Source organism: Paralichthys olivaceus, chromosome 10 (genome assembly GCF_024713975.1).
Source record: "Paralichthys olivaceus isolate ysfri-2021 chromosome 10, ASM2471397v2, whole genome shotgun sequence".
In the NCBI taxonomy this organism is placed as follows: domain Eukaryota; kingdom Metazoa; phylum Chordata; class Actinopteri; order Pleuronectiformes; family Paralichthyidae; genus Paralichthys; species Paralichthys olivaceus.
In genome coordinates, this window is record NC_091102.1 from 23959432 (window position 1) to 23973795 (window position 14364).

Here is a 14364-nt window from a genome sequence, read left to right on the forward strand (position 1 = left end):
GATAACCCATTCCCGCATGTTTATTTCAAGCTCCTAGCTAGCCTTCTTCCTACCTCCACCAGGCAGCCTGGCTCTTTTGCTATCCTCCATGGACAGACACTGAAGCTCAGTTTTTTTTTTCACCAATCTCTCACTGTCTTGGGGTTGACAGAGAAACGTGTAGCGGCTGCATCTCCCAAGTTTTCCTCTGCATATTTTACGACAGAAAGTTTGAATTCCAAGTCGTATTTTTTGTTTTTTTGCTGCAACGGAGCCATGGCGATTATCAGAAAGCAAGCACAATACATGAAAAAGGCGAAGAAAAATGTGCGGTGTCAGTGGTCACATCTTGTTTGACTTTTTTTTAAATAAAGTAGATCCGGCATTTATTTGGAACCAGCAGTTATTTATCAAAATATGCACCTGCAGCCAGCATTTAAAGGGGACCCTGCGGTTAATTGAAACCCGGCTATTATTTGGTAATTTACGGTATATTATATATATATATGATATATATAATCATATATATATATAGCTGTGCAGTATTCTTAACAGACTGGATAGCAGCAGATGATAGAAGGCTCATTACAACCAGAAGAGACATGAGACTTTTATTTTTTAGAGACTTGACACTTCAGTCTCACCCCACAAAGACTTGAGACTTGACTTGGACTTGCAAAAAAAGACTTGTGAACATCTCTGCCTGACAGGTGACACACTCCTTTCTACAGGAACTGTGTCTTACCCTGGGTCTTTTACAGTAGATTACTGCATATAGTGTCCCCTTACCCTGGGGATTTTACAGTAGATTACTACATAAAGTTTCAGGAACAGTGGCACATCTTTTGCCAAGAGAAGAAAATCTTCACCGTCAGTAGCACCTGACTTGGGTAACCAAGTGCTGCAGATTGCTGGGCTACCGGTCAACTCCTTCTAGACAGATAATGGTATTGTCACACAAGTGTGTGAGGTTCTCTTTTATCTCGTACCAGCAACACAAAGTGAATTCCACTATTTGAGAAATGGAGCAACACAGGAGGTCCTTTAAAACTATTTATTTAAGGTCATTAAAATATCCAGAATAAAAATAAAAGGCGTTCAGTTACAATAAATAAAAGGCAGTCACTTAAAAATGATAAAAACTCAATAGACAGTAAATAGGTAAAAATGGATATGAAAGTGGCTTAAATCAATAAAATCTACCCCAGTAGAAATCAACCAGTTTCAACTTTATCTACACGCAACTTATTATTATTCAATGTCTCTGTGGGGTAGTAAAATAGTTCTGCAAGTGTTCTACTTATGTCCTGTTTCCCGGATCTGTCGTGTCTCGTCCTTGCAACTTGGGAGGAGAAGGAAGCACCCTGAGTCAACGGCACACACAACCACCTCACATACACATGCACACACATCACGGTTCCTTGTTTAACTTTCCTTCACTTAGCTTTTATCAGGCTCAGTCTTTCCAGCCTCGTGTCTCGTCTCACTCACTGATCCTTGTCCGGTACCTCAATTTCTTCACCTTCCCGTTTATCATGGAAACGACTTCGGTATCACAGTCAACCTTGCGGTGTGTCAAACTCTCCGGTCGTGGTGTCGCACTCATGTCCTCTGTCTGCCTTTTCCTCTCCTCCCTAACTGTCCCAATCCAGTCCTTTAAAAGAAGCACCCCCTGCCGCGTCTGCCAATCCTGGGCGTAAGAGGTGTGGTCCAGTTTATCACAGCTGTTAGTAATCACGTTGATCCTCCGTATAAACATGCATTGTATGAAACTAAAACCATGCAACACACCAAGCAATAAAATCAACTGCAAAACATATATATAACAATACTCCAAACAGAAAAATAGTTTAAAACATGCAAATATTGGATCAAGTGAACTTAAAAACTGGTACTACAGTTCTTCTGGAGAATGTACTTGAGCCTTTGCTGCTGAAGTAAACCTTCAAACAGCAGGGTGTGGAGGACATGAAAATAGGAGAGAATATTGTGGAAAATTCTAAAGACCATATGTTCTCCATGACCACTGGACTGCGGAACCCTCAAAGTCAAAGTCTGTCTGAACTTTATGATCACTCCCCAGGGGGTTACAGGACCAGCTTTTAAGGCTTGTAGTGGCCAAAGAGAAAGCTGAACTGGAAGAGAAGAAGACAGCTCTTCCTCTGAAGAGAACATTCTGGAGGACAAAACAACAATTAAGATCCTGTCTTCTCCCAAGATTCTTTCAGAGGAGATCTCTGAGAAGAGATTGATGACATTTGCATGGGCTTACCATCCCGTAGCTGAGCAGTCATCCATCCTGTTTTTATGCATCTCAGAACTGGCCAACATCGAGCCTATGTACCAGTACCTGGAGTGCTTGAGCAGTGCCAAGAGATGGTACAGGGACAAAGTGGAGTCCCACTTCTAGGGCTCCAACACGAGGAACATGTGGGCGGGACTAAAAACCATCACTGACTACAAAAGAAAGACCAGCAGTGATGAGGGTATGTCTGCATCTCTCCCAGGTGTACTGAATGACTTTTACGCTCACTTTGAGAGCAACTCCCCGGCTGTGGAGGTACAAGAGGCCCAGGAGGACCGCTGCCCACCTGTAATATCCAGGGCAGACGTGTGGAAATCACTTATGTGGATCAACACACGCAAGGCACCTGGACCTGATGGTATCCCTGGCCAAGCTCTCAAGGTTTGTTCAGATCAGCTGGCATATGTGTTCACAGACATCTTTAACCGGTCATTGATCCAGTCTGTAGTCCCCACATGTTTCAAGGAAACTGTAGCGCTAGACATTTCTGCAGCAGTCTTCGTTATCACAGTCACCAAAGTGGTTAGCTAGCACCTGGTAGTGGCTAATTTTCACGGGGTAAAAAGGACAGACACTCATCGTATCTTTGGTCTGGGAACTCACTCACCATTTATTCTGCGCATGCTCACAACAGCATCCAGATGCACGCAGGTACTCACATTCGGACATGATGTCACTGCGCAAGCCCTTCAACATGGCTTTGCTACTCATATTATCAAATATGCTTAACACTCCCACTCAAAGACATGTTTATAGCTCTCTATATTAGTGAACAAAAACCAAAAATACATCCAAAATAAAACATTTGGCATACTGGCTGTATTAAAGGCTTTTATTTTGAAGGTGCGTTTTAGGGAAGTGACTCGATCACCCCCGATGGAGCAATGAGCGGCACAGCCAACAGTCGGGCTGACAGACTTTTTTCTCCTTTTCTCCCTCTTTTATACCTTAACACACCTGTGGGGACCTTCGCCTGTAATTCAGGTTGTTTTCTGTTTGGACTGTGTTTTTATTGTTTTACTCCAAGTGTTGTGTGGATGCACAAAGTAAGTGTTGTTTTTATATTGTGTTTATTACGCACTTAACTTTGCGTTAACTTTTCACTTTCATTCTCAGTAAAGCTGAAACAGTATCCAGTTGTGCTCCTCCTGTCATTTTCATCGGCTGCCCAATCAGCATCACTATATCTCTCAAGCTGGAGGCTTTCCTCACATTTCTGGAAGTGTAGTTCTTGATCTACAGTACCCTTTAAGTACCTCAGTAGGTGTTTTGCTGAAGCCCAATGCTGTTGCTTTGGTTCTGCTAGGTGTTGTGATAGTTTACTAACAACCCAGCTCAGGTCAGGTCTGGTACATGTCATAATGTCTATCAAGCTACCTACTATCTCTCTATATCCTGTTGAGTCAATAACTTTACCCTCACTGTCAAAGTTTTGCTCACATGGGGTGGATCTTGGTTTGCTTTCGGACATTCCAAATTTTGCTAACATCTTCTCCATGTGTCTCTTTTGAGTCATTTTGAGCTCTCCCTCACTCTCCCTAAAGTCGATAAGGTGTCACCGCTATGATTAAGCCATCTACCCATAATAACAGAATCACTTTCTCGTTCTCAGATTCTCTGCTGTAGACACAATGATCAGCATTATTTTGTACAAAACCATTCTCTGTAAGCAGTGTTGGGCAAGCTACTTGGAAAGTGTAGTGAGCTAAGCTACCAGTTACTCTACATTAAATTAAGCTTCACTACACCGAAGCTACCCCCCAGAGAAATGTAGCAAGCTAAGCTACAGCAACATGGCAAAAGTAGTTTAACTACATCGAAGCTATTTTTTTTAAATATTGGAACAACTTCATTCCAAGGCAAAGCTATCTCAGTGATCAATAAAACTGTCAATCAGACAAATAAGCAGGCAAAAATGTTACATTCAATTGTTTATTAAACAATACGCTGTGCTCTCACTGCTCCAAAACCAGAACACAAAAATTTGGCAACAAAAACCAAAAAAAAAAAACATGTGCTCCACATAGTAACAAAAAGCAGGTGTTGAGAGTGTGTGTATGTTAATCTATGTTTGTTTGTTTGTTTGTTTGTGTGTGTGTGTGTGTGTGTGTGCGCACATACCTGAGTTTGCATGGGTATGCTCAATAACTTGGGCACATTTGCAGGACGAACTGCAAGTTAACTCTAAACTCAATAACTTAACTCAAACCACAGTAGTAAAAGAATAAAGACCTGCTCCAAACTGCTCTATTATGTTTATTTTGAACTATGCCATTAAAGATAATGTGCAACTAACTCTGTCCAGGACACTGGGTCAACTCTTATCAACTTAATTAAACACATGACATATTTATACACTTACAGTTTATGTAAGGCTTTTGGGAATCAAGTTCAAAGTTTATATCTGGCTATTAGCCTTTCTCATGTCATTTAACTTTGTGCTTTCATAGGCAATTACCATGAAGCTGATTCAAAAAGTAATGTTCCCATGTCCACTGTTGTAGTGAAATATCAGGAAGAGTTGTGTGTTGGATCTGTCATCAGTATACAGTAAGAATGATAACAAATGCATCAATGCTCACTGATGTCACGTAAAAGCTGCTGCTGAAGTAAAGGGTTCAAATTCACTTCCTGAAAATCCTGCAGCATGAGAAACATTTTGTTTGTGTGTTCATTCTCAGTCAAAAGCCACAGCAGTGTGTGTGTGTGTGTGTGTGTGTGTGTGTGTGTGTGTGTGTGTGTGTGTGTGTGTGTGTGTGTGTGTGTGTGTATGTGTGTGTGTGTGTGTGTGTTTGTGTGTGTGTGAGTGTGGAAGAGATCTATCTCTCAATGTAAACAAGTTTCTGCCACTGCATATCAAAGTTTCCTCCTCACTAGAGGATGAGGTGGCCAGGCTGATCTTTCTCACAAGAGGTGTTTGTTCACACGACACAAAAAAGCTTTTCAAAATTTGCATCGGAAAGACGGTTTCTCTTTGGTCGGAAAATGTCTTTTCCTACACTAAAGAGTCGTTCACAAGCTGCACTAGCAGGGACTCCTGTGTTGTACTTCAGGAAGATCATCTTCATCATCGGCAGGTTTTGGAATGCATTGACAAGTTTGGTTTCAGTTGACTGCAAGTAGCTGTCCACTTCATTCAGAACTGTTGTTTTCAGTGATGGGAAGTATCCAGTTACTTCATCACTGTCAACAGTTGGGTCCTCGCCATCTGTCTGCATGTGATCATCTGGAGATTGCGTTTGAAGCTGGTTTACTTCTGCTTTCAGGTTTGACACAACATCAGCCTTCTTTCCACTGGGGATGTAGGCCAATCTGAACATAGGATGAACTGCAGAGGCTATGAGCAACCTTGCATCTTGAAAAATGTATCCAAACCTCTGCTTCACCCCATTGATGATGGCATCTACCAGTGGGTAACAGTGATGTAGGTTGGTCTCATGCTTCATCCGCTCCATCTTCTCGACAAGAATCGAGATTGTTGGCACCAACACTCCTGTGTAAGCCATTCTGTCGGACTGTAGTACGTCAAGGGCCTTGGCCAGGGGTGCCATAACCTAAAAGATTCACAGAAAAAAGACAAGGAAAAAAATGACAATTACTCAAACGTAATAGTAATAATAATATAATCAATAAAAGTATAATTATAATTATTATTGTTATTCATAATCATCATCCTAATAGTAGTAGTAGTTTAACATTCAGTTAACAACCTGGGAGAAAAATTCATTACACTAGTAAGCTCACTGGGAGGTGTGTAGTTTATGTTCTTTATGTTCAGACAGATACATGGATTACAGCACCTGAACACCTAATTAACTTAAAAACATAAAAATAAAGGTAATATTTACCTGAACATACTCCCGTATGAAGGTGAGTTCTGCCGCTTTGAAGCGAGTCACCTGAAGCTTCTCACAGGTTTCCTGGAGGTCTTGTTCTTTTGTCAGGATACAGATACTCAAGCGCTCCATGGCGTGGTAAGTGGAGTTCCACCTTGTTGGACTGGGAACTGTCAGCTGGCACCCTAACTTGTCTTTGATGATATCTGAAGCTTGTGTGCTCCTGTGTTGCTTGTTCCATAGTGCCTGGCATTTGCCCATTGTTGATCTTGATATTTTTTTAAAGGGCTCTGACTGGGTCAAAGCATCCTCAATGTCTCTTGTGGCAACCAAGTTGAGGGTGTGGCAGGCACATCGCTGATGAGGTGGGAGACTGTAGTCTTCTTCTTCTTCATGTAAGATATCTGTGACATTTATGAAGACAGGGTGTCCCTCCTCTTCTTCCTCATACTCTTCTTGTCTGTCTTGAATGGTTCTTTGAACTTCTGCAAAGACACTGAAAGCCTTCACAAAATTTGAACCATTATCTGTGGTTGTAACGGTCACCTTGTCTTTTATGTTGAAATCTCTGTGCACGTCTTCCAACATCTCAGCCAAAACATCATATGTGTGGCGCCCTATGATCCTGCGACAGGCTAATGCCCCAGAGCAGATGCTTAAGGTTTCTTGGTTTATCCAGTGGATAGTCACCCCAAGGAAGCTTTTGTTGTTTGATGACCATGCATCTGTTGTGGTACATACATGGTTCTGTTTGGACAAAGTCTCAGTCAGTTTGCTTTTCATTGATAAATGCTCATCCTCAAGCATTCTTCCCAATGTTCTCCTTGAAATCAAATGCCTGGAGGGTAAAATCTCTCTGAATAAATCCCTGTACTCTGGTATCTCCACAGTGTGAAGTGGATGCAGTCCTTGAATGATGAAGTTAAGGATCAACTTGTCAAATCGCTCTTGGGTTATGGTGGGGGTACTACCCCTGAAATACTGTGCTACACTGCCTTGTATGAGGGGAACAGGGTGTTCCTCCTCACTCTGGGTCGCGCTCCTTTTCCTGGCGTGCTCACGTTCCATTTCCATGGAGGCCATGTTAGTTGGGTGGACCCTCTACAAAAGAAATAAAATTCTACAATTTTGTATATTGTATTATTCAACTATCAATGCACACTTAATTCTAACATCCATGGACAATCATGCACCTTACTACCATAGCAATATCCACCTGACTTGCACTAATGTACAGTGTCCTACACTGTAGCACATTAACATAATTAAACAGTGTATACTCAGCAAATAGTATATTATAGTTATAGTTTTCGTTAGGGTTCTCTAGGCTATATTCTAGTTTCAGCTTTTATATTTATATTTTATATTTGAGTTAGTCTATTTAGTTATTTATATAATTCAGCCTTTTAATTGTATTTGTTTCTTTTACCTACCTCATTGTTTTTGTATTTTGAATCATGTCAAGTGGCTGTAACACTTTAAATTCCCTTTGGGATTAATAAAGTACTCTATCCATCTACCAGTATCCCATATAACTGGCAGTTTCAAAAGTGGTATTTTTAGGCCCACTCACTAGTAGCTATATCTACATACATTTTAAGCTGATAATTTTGACTAACCACCATACTTTGATTTTGTGTTTCTCTGTTCCCTCATTTCCCCACCTCTTACCTCCTATATGTAACGTTACTGTATTTGTTTATTATTTATGTTTGTCTTTTGCAAGTTGTTAGCTGGTGTTTGCAGACTGCACTGACTTGTGATAATTAGCTTGGTTGGCGATGGTTGTGTTAGCTTATTCTGGAATCACCTGAATGTGTGTTCTTAAATTTGTGTTCGAAGTCTTGGACGTTGAGAGCAGCTTCTTCTTGGGGTTGCACAGCAAGCACCTGAACACATAATTTTTCTCTGTTGTTTCATTCAAACTCATGTATTTCTCGAGGTACAGCCACGGCGACTCCCTCGGGATCAATTCGTCTCAGTCCTCCTCACCCTCTGCCATCTTTCCATCAAGTAACGTAACTCACTCAAGCAAGCTAACTTGTCTGTATTCCCCTGCAGCAGAGACGTTGTAGCCAGCCCAAGGATTGGTCCGTGATGTCACCGTCATCCGGAAGTGCTTCTGTCGGCTCCACATACACGGCCATGTATGGCGGTGGCGTCACTGATGGATCCTTTTATTTCAGACCGCAGCAGAAAGCTCCGCTACGCTGAGCTTCAGAGATGTTTGTAAAAATGTAGCTTGTGTGGACGCTACCGCACTACTTGGTTAATAAAAGAGCTAAGCTAGTGAAAAGCTATTTGATTCAGAAAACAGCGACGCTACCACCACGCTACTGAGAAATGTAGTTAAACTAGTAACGCCGCTACTTGTAGCGACGCTACTGCCCAACACTGTCTGTAAGGTGATCATGCAGTAACATGTTCCAGTTACGCCGAGACTGTTTTAAACCATACAATGACTTTTTGAGTCTACACACTAAGTGTTCACCTGTTTTTGAGTTGATCTCAAAACCTTCCGGTTGTTCCATATATACCTCACAGTCCATCGGAGCATGGAGGAGATGCTGTACATCCTTTCCAGCTCTGTCTCTCTGTTTAGCCAAACGCTACAAGTCCTTTTCTCCTTCTTTACTGTCTAGCCTCTCATACAACTCATCATAGGCTTGAGCCTTTGCCTTTGCTACTGCTCTCTTCGCTGTGCGACTAGCCTCACAGTACTCCTGCCTACTTCCCTTATCTCTCTGGTTATCCCACTTTTTCTTTGCTGCCTTCTTCTTCTGGATGGTCTCCTGAACTTCCTCATTCCACCACCAACTTTCCTTGTCTTCTTTCCTCTGACCGGAAGAAACACCAAACACCTTCTTGCCAGTTTCTCTCACTACCTTAGCTGTAATTTCCCAGTCCTCGGGTAGCTCCTTACTGCCCCCAAGGGCCTGTTGCAATTCTTCCCTGAACTGCCTGCAACAATCCTCCTTCTTCAGCTTCCACCATTTAATCCTTGGCTCTGTCTTCACTCTTTTCCTCATCCTTATTTCTAATCTCATTTAACAGACTACCATCATATGCTGCCTTGCTACACTTTCCCAAGGCACCACTTTACAATCTCCAATCTCTTTCAGGTGGCGTCTCCTGCTAAGGATATAATCCACCTGTGTGCACGTTCCTCCACTCTTATATGTCACTCTAAGCTCCTCCCTCTTCTGAAAATATGTATTCACCACAGTCATTTCCAGGCCCGCCGACAGGGGTGGACAAACAGGTACGTTGTCCCGGGCCCTGGACTGGCCCTGGAATGGGGGGGGCCCATAACTGGACCCCCATGAAGTTGGGATTAATTATTGTATGTATACTTCAAAATGTGTTGATTTAGAGAAGAAAAGTGCTTTATTTGCATTCAATTAATGACTCCTAGATTGTTTGCCTTCATTGCCCTTGAAAAAACGGCCAATAACCCCCTATCACCCCTATGCCAAAATGGTTTGGTCTTTGGAGAAGAAAAAAGACGACATCATTCCATTAGTGGTCAGTGCGCGCTGCGCAAGTCGATTCAACATGCACAAGTCAGGAGCCCAAAAAAAAAAGAAAGGCGAAAAAGAGAGGAAGAAGCCGAAAGCCTGAGGGGATCTCTGTATAAATATTTCAGAAAAGACTCAGGTGATGCTGCAGGTACCAGTAAAGGCAGCTGTGCAGCACAGCCAGGTAAGACACGGCCAACTTTTTCCAGCCCCGTCGTCAAGTAACACAGGCACAGTCGGCGTGTCAAACATATTAGCGCAGCACCACATGAGAAAGTCACACGGAGATCAATATCAGACAGACAGGGGGTATTGAATAATTTGATAACCACAACGGCTTTATTACACTGTGTTTCATACGCCTATATATAATTGAATCTTAGAATATGCACATTACCCCGCAAATAGGCCCATGTCCAAATCAAATGTTTCAGGCAGGCACGCTCTGCGCACTCCAATCAGGCTGAATTGATTTGAGAATAATTCCCAGTCAGCTGAATTACAGCCAGTGTAACGCGGCTCATGGTTTAAAATAAGCCAGTGGCATGGCAACATGTGGAATTGCCATTTAGATAGAGTTGGATGTAACGAATGGGTTATAAACGTGACGTTTTGGGGTAGCCTGTAACTTAGTTTCTGATTGCCGTTAACTTGAAACTCGCCAGATGAATGGGCTCCGCCTTGTTCCCCAAACATTCTCTGGAAGTTCAGCGGACATACACGCGGGTCTGGTGATAAATTAAAGTACCCTTGACATGATTCCCCTTGGTTAAGTGAAAAATGGTCGATGAAATGTGCAGTTAATGAGCTCTAAGTGAATACAATAGCGTGAGTTTTATTGTGGTATGATTCTGAAAGCCATAACTTCATTCAGTCCATATCCATAGCCTATCCAATTAAAGTTGTAAATAATCCTTTTGGTTTATCCGTAATAAATGGGCTTGTCATCCCGACGTCATGTGTTTGGGAGCTGCACAAGCGAATTCTGTGGTTGTGTTTCGGCGTTTGACAATTTTGGGAACAAAAAAAAAAACCTTAGATTTTTAAACTTTTGTAGTCTTTGGGATAGAGTTAGCCAAGTTGATCAGTCTATTCTTTTCTGTGTTAAATCGTCAAATTAAGGGGTTTTCAATTTGTTATTTTTTAAATGGTTCATTTTGACCCCTGTTAATTTAGATATAGCCCTTTTTATCGAAATATTTTCACCTTTATAGGAGAGGCTAGAGAGGATGAGAGAGAAGAAGAACAGGCTACCAAACAGTATGAGAGAGAGGAAGAACAGGCTACCAAAGAGGATGAGAGAGAGGAAGAACAGGCTACCAAAGAGGATGAGAGAGAGGAAGAACAGGCTAGGTAGGCTAGGGACTGAGAAAGTAGAGGTGTGTGTGTGGGGGGGGTTTTTGGGGGGGGAGCCCATTGAGAGAATTTTGTCCCAGGCCCAGCCAAACCTGTCAGCGGCCCTGGTCATTTCCATTCTCTTTGTAAAATCTACAACCATCTGTTCTTCTGCATTCCTGTCTTTGACACCATACCTACCCAGCACCTCTTCATCTCCTCTGTTCCCTTCACCAACATGACCATTGAAGTCTACTCCAATCACTAATCTCTCCTCTCTGGGGACACCTTATACCACTTCATCCAGCGTACTCCAAAATTCCTCTTTCCCCTCTAACTGACAACCAACCTGTGGTGCATATGCACTGACAACATTTAAAATGACACCATCAACTTGTAACTTCAAGCTCATGATCCTGTCTGACACTCTCTTTACATTTAACACTTTTCACAAACTGTTCCTTTAAAATTACCCCTACTCCATTTCTCTTCTTATCTACACCATGGTAGAACAGTTTGCATCCACCTCCAATGTTCCTGGCCTTGCTTCCTAACCATCTGGTCTCCTGAACACACAAAATATCTACCTTCCTTCTCTCCATCATGTCTGCCAGAGTCCCTACTCTAACCTCAACACTCCTGCCGTTCCTTCTCTCTCTCTGCCTTCTAACCCGCCTTCCTCCTCTCCTCTTCAATAGTCTTCCACCAACAGTAACCCAATTTCCACTGGCACCCTGCTGGTCAACAGCACCGGAGGCGGTCGTTGTTAACCTCAACCGATTTGGTATGACAATCCTATTTGTGATCTGCATGTTTGTTTTGGCACAAGTTTTACGCCGGATGCCCTTCCTGATGCAACCCTCACCATTTATCCGGGCTTGGGACAGGCACTAGACCTACCCAAAAGTGTATCCCTAGTGGCTGGTTAAAGCTAATAGGCTAAAGCTAATAAATAGTGCTGTCTATGTGCCTCCTGTGAAGTGATTTGTTTATGTTTTGATTATATGATATATTTGATTACTTAATACAGTAATTTGTAAATGTAGTTATTTCATTCATGTTTTGTGTATAAAGTATGGTGTTGTTATAACTGATGGATACTTTGTATTGCTATTGCAGACCACAGTCAAGTAAATGAACCTGAAAAAGGACATCTGTATCCGTGTTCTTTAATGGGAACACCAGCACTATACCTTGCCATTCTAAACCAGCCTTCTCTCCTTTTTATGTATATTATGACTTGGCACTATACAAATACAATTTAATTGAACTGAACTTTCTTCCATGCACTGGTACAGGAAAGGAGGACTTTTGGACTTCTGGATAAGACATATAATACATTTATCTGCTATTAAAGGCTTTACACATTTTATTTTGAAGCATTTTTTTGTAATTCTGGAGTCTGCTTATAACATATGGCTTTAATCCATATTTTTCTAAATTCCCTGTTTTTTATTTTAGTTTGTAAATGAATACATAAATAAGAGAAAATTAAAAACTTTGTGGGAAGTGGTAGAAACCAGTGATGGCTTATATGAAAACCTCACCCAAATATAAGAAAAAATATAATACAAAACTAAAAGAAAAGAAAATCCCCAAAATTGGTTATAGTATGAAGGAGAAAATTAAGTATTATGTTATGTTAGTATAAGGGTAAAATTAACACGAACACTATTTTCTCTATTCTCTCTTCTCACGAGTTTAATGAGTCTGATATGGGGATCAGCATCAGGCAGATCCAGATGTTCATTGATGAGTATGTTGAGCTTTTGCTGGCAGCTCTCACATATCAGGTGACCTGTTTACTCAACAAAAAGAATTGAGGAAGGATTGAAGTTAAGGATCTATGGGAAAGAGAAATGGTCGAAACCTTTAAGTTCTTTTTGATTTACGATTGACATGGGCAGATCATATTAGGATGATAGAAGTAAAGAGTCAACATTTTTTAAATGTAATTGGATGTTTGACTGGTAAGGAATGTGTAGCAAGTTGCTCATCGCTGAAGTGATTGTTAGTGGCCTTGATTTGATCTGTGTTAGATTATGGTTGGATAGCATATAGCAGCCAAGTCTCTCATGGGGAAATTTGATATTATTCAGGCCCAGGCATTAAGAGTCTGTAGTGGGGCATTTAAATCTTCGCCAGTATCTGCTCTACAGGTTGAATTGGGAAAAATGCCACTGGAGTTTAGAAGGAGGCAACTGATGGCTTACCACTTCTGATTCTGAAATGTGCAGGGGCACAATAATTCTCGCAAAAAGAGTGATGCAGGAGTGCTGGAAAATGGAATACTGAGTATGGCCGACAGAGAAGAGGTGAGGGTACGATAAGCATTTTTAAGAGATACAGGGGTTTTAGGGGATTTAGATTGTCTATTTTCTGATCCACACTCCGGAGCAGAAGGTGGCGGTAATGCGGCTATAGCTGGATGCCAACCGCCGTTAAACAAGAAGAAGAAGAAGAAGAAGACGTCATCATTCCGTGCCGCGTGGAGAAACGTGGGAACAGTGTTTAAGAGACGACTTCACCACGTGAAGCTGTGTGAACATGGCGTCGGTTCAGGACCCAGAAGTCCAGTTCGCACAGAAACTAGCCTCCAACGAGAAGCCGGTCCGGACCAAGGCTATAAAGAAACTGAGGAAATACATAAATGTTAGGTCACAGAAAGCGACAGGTAAGCCGATATGTGTGTATGTGTCCAGCTCTGACTTAGTAACAACAGCTCAAATACAGAGTAAACCCTAAACTAACATTACCCCCGATTAAAATGGATATGGAGATGATATGCATGTTTTAACTGACCGTTTGACGTCATGTGCTCATTCTGTTTTAAAATACAAATATGGAAGCTCGTTAGTGTACACGTGTCGTGGTAAATAAGATTTAGATTCAAGACTGGCAGTAATGTTGCAAAAATAGCTGGATCGTTAACCACTTGTTTTAACATAAAGTGACAGAGGATCGTATCTCCTAAACTCAAGAAGCATGTTACAGTTAAACCTTACTTCCGTTGTACAGATGGATTCACTGATGATGAACTGCTCAAGCTATGGAAGGGTCTTTTCTACTGCCTGTGGATGCAGGACAAACCTCTGCTCCAGGTTCGTGCTACCTGTTTTCTTTTTGGGGGTTTTCTAAATATTCTTAGTCATCAAGGTCATAGTATCTTCGGAAGTTGTACAAATGTAACTGGACTTGCTTGTTTTTACAAGACGTTTCACCTCAAATCCAAGAGGCTTCTTTAGTTCATATTAAACATAGCAAAGTCTATATCAACTTCTCATCTTTAATAAATGAGGTTTCTAACTGAGTGTAAGATAAGGTAAGAACCTATGACTTTCATAATTCTTTAATATAAAGTGTTAATAAGAGTATTTAATTACATTACATT

At 41.5% G+C, this 14364-nt stretch overlaps 1 protein-coding gene across 3 annotated transcripts in view; it reads left to right on the plus strand.

The window, feature by feature from the left end:
• The first annotated feature begins 11412 nt into the window (after positions 1-11412).
• Positions 11413-14364, plus strand: part of LOC109637389 (ribosomal RNA processing protein 1 homolog B-like) — a 33657-nt gene continuing 30705 nt past the window's right edge. For all 3 annotated transcript variants that reach the window (XM_069532320.1, XM_069532322.1, XM_069532321.1), the window contains exons 1-3: positions 11413-13288; positions 13374-13647; positions 13992-14074. In XM_069532320.1, the coding sequence (XP_069388421.1) occupies positions 13521-13647; positions 13992-14074 (210 nt within the window). In that variant the 5' untranslated portion in view covers positions 11413-13288; positions 13374-13520. The remainder of the gene's footprint in view (positions 13289-13373; positions 13648-13991; positions 14075-14364) is intronic.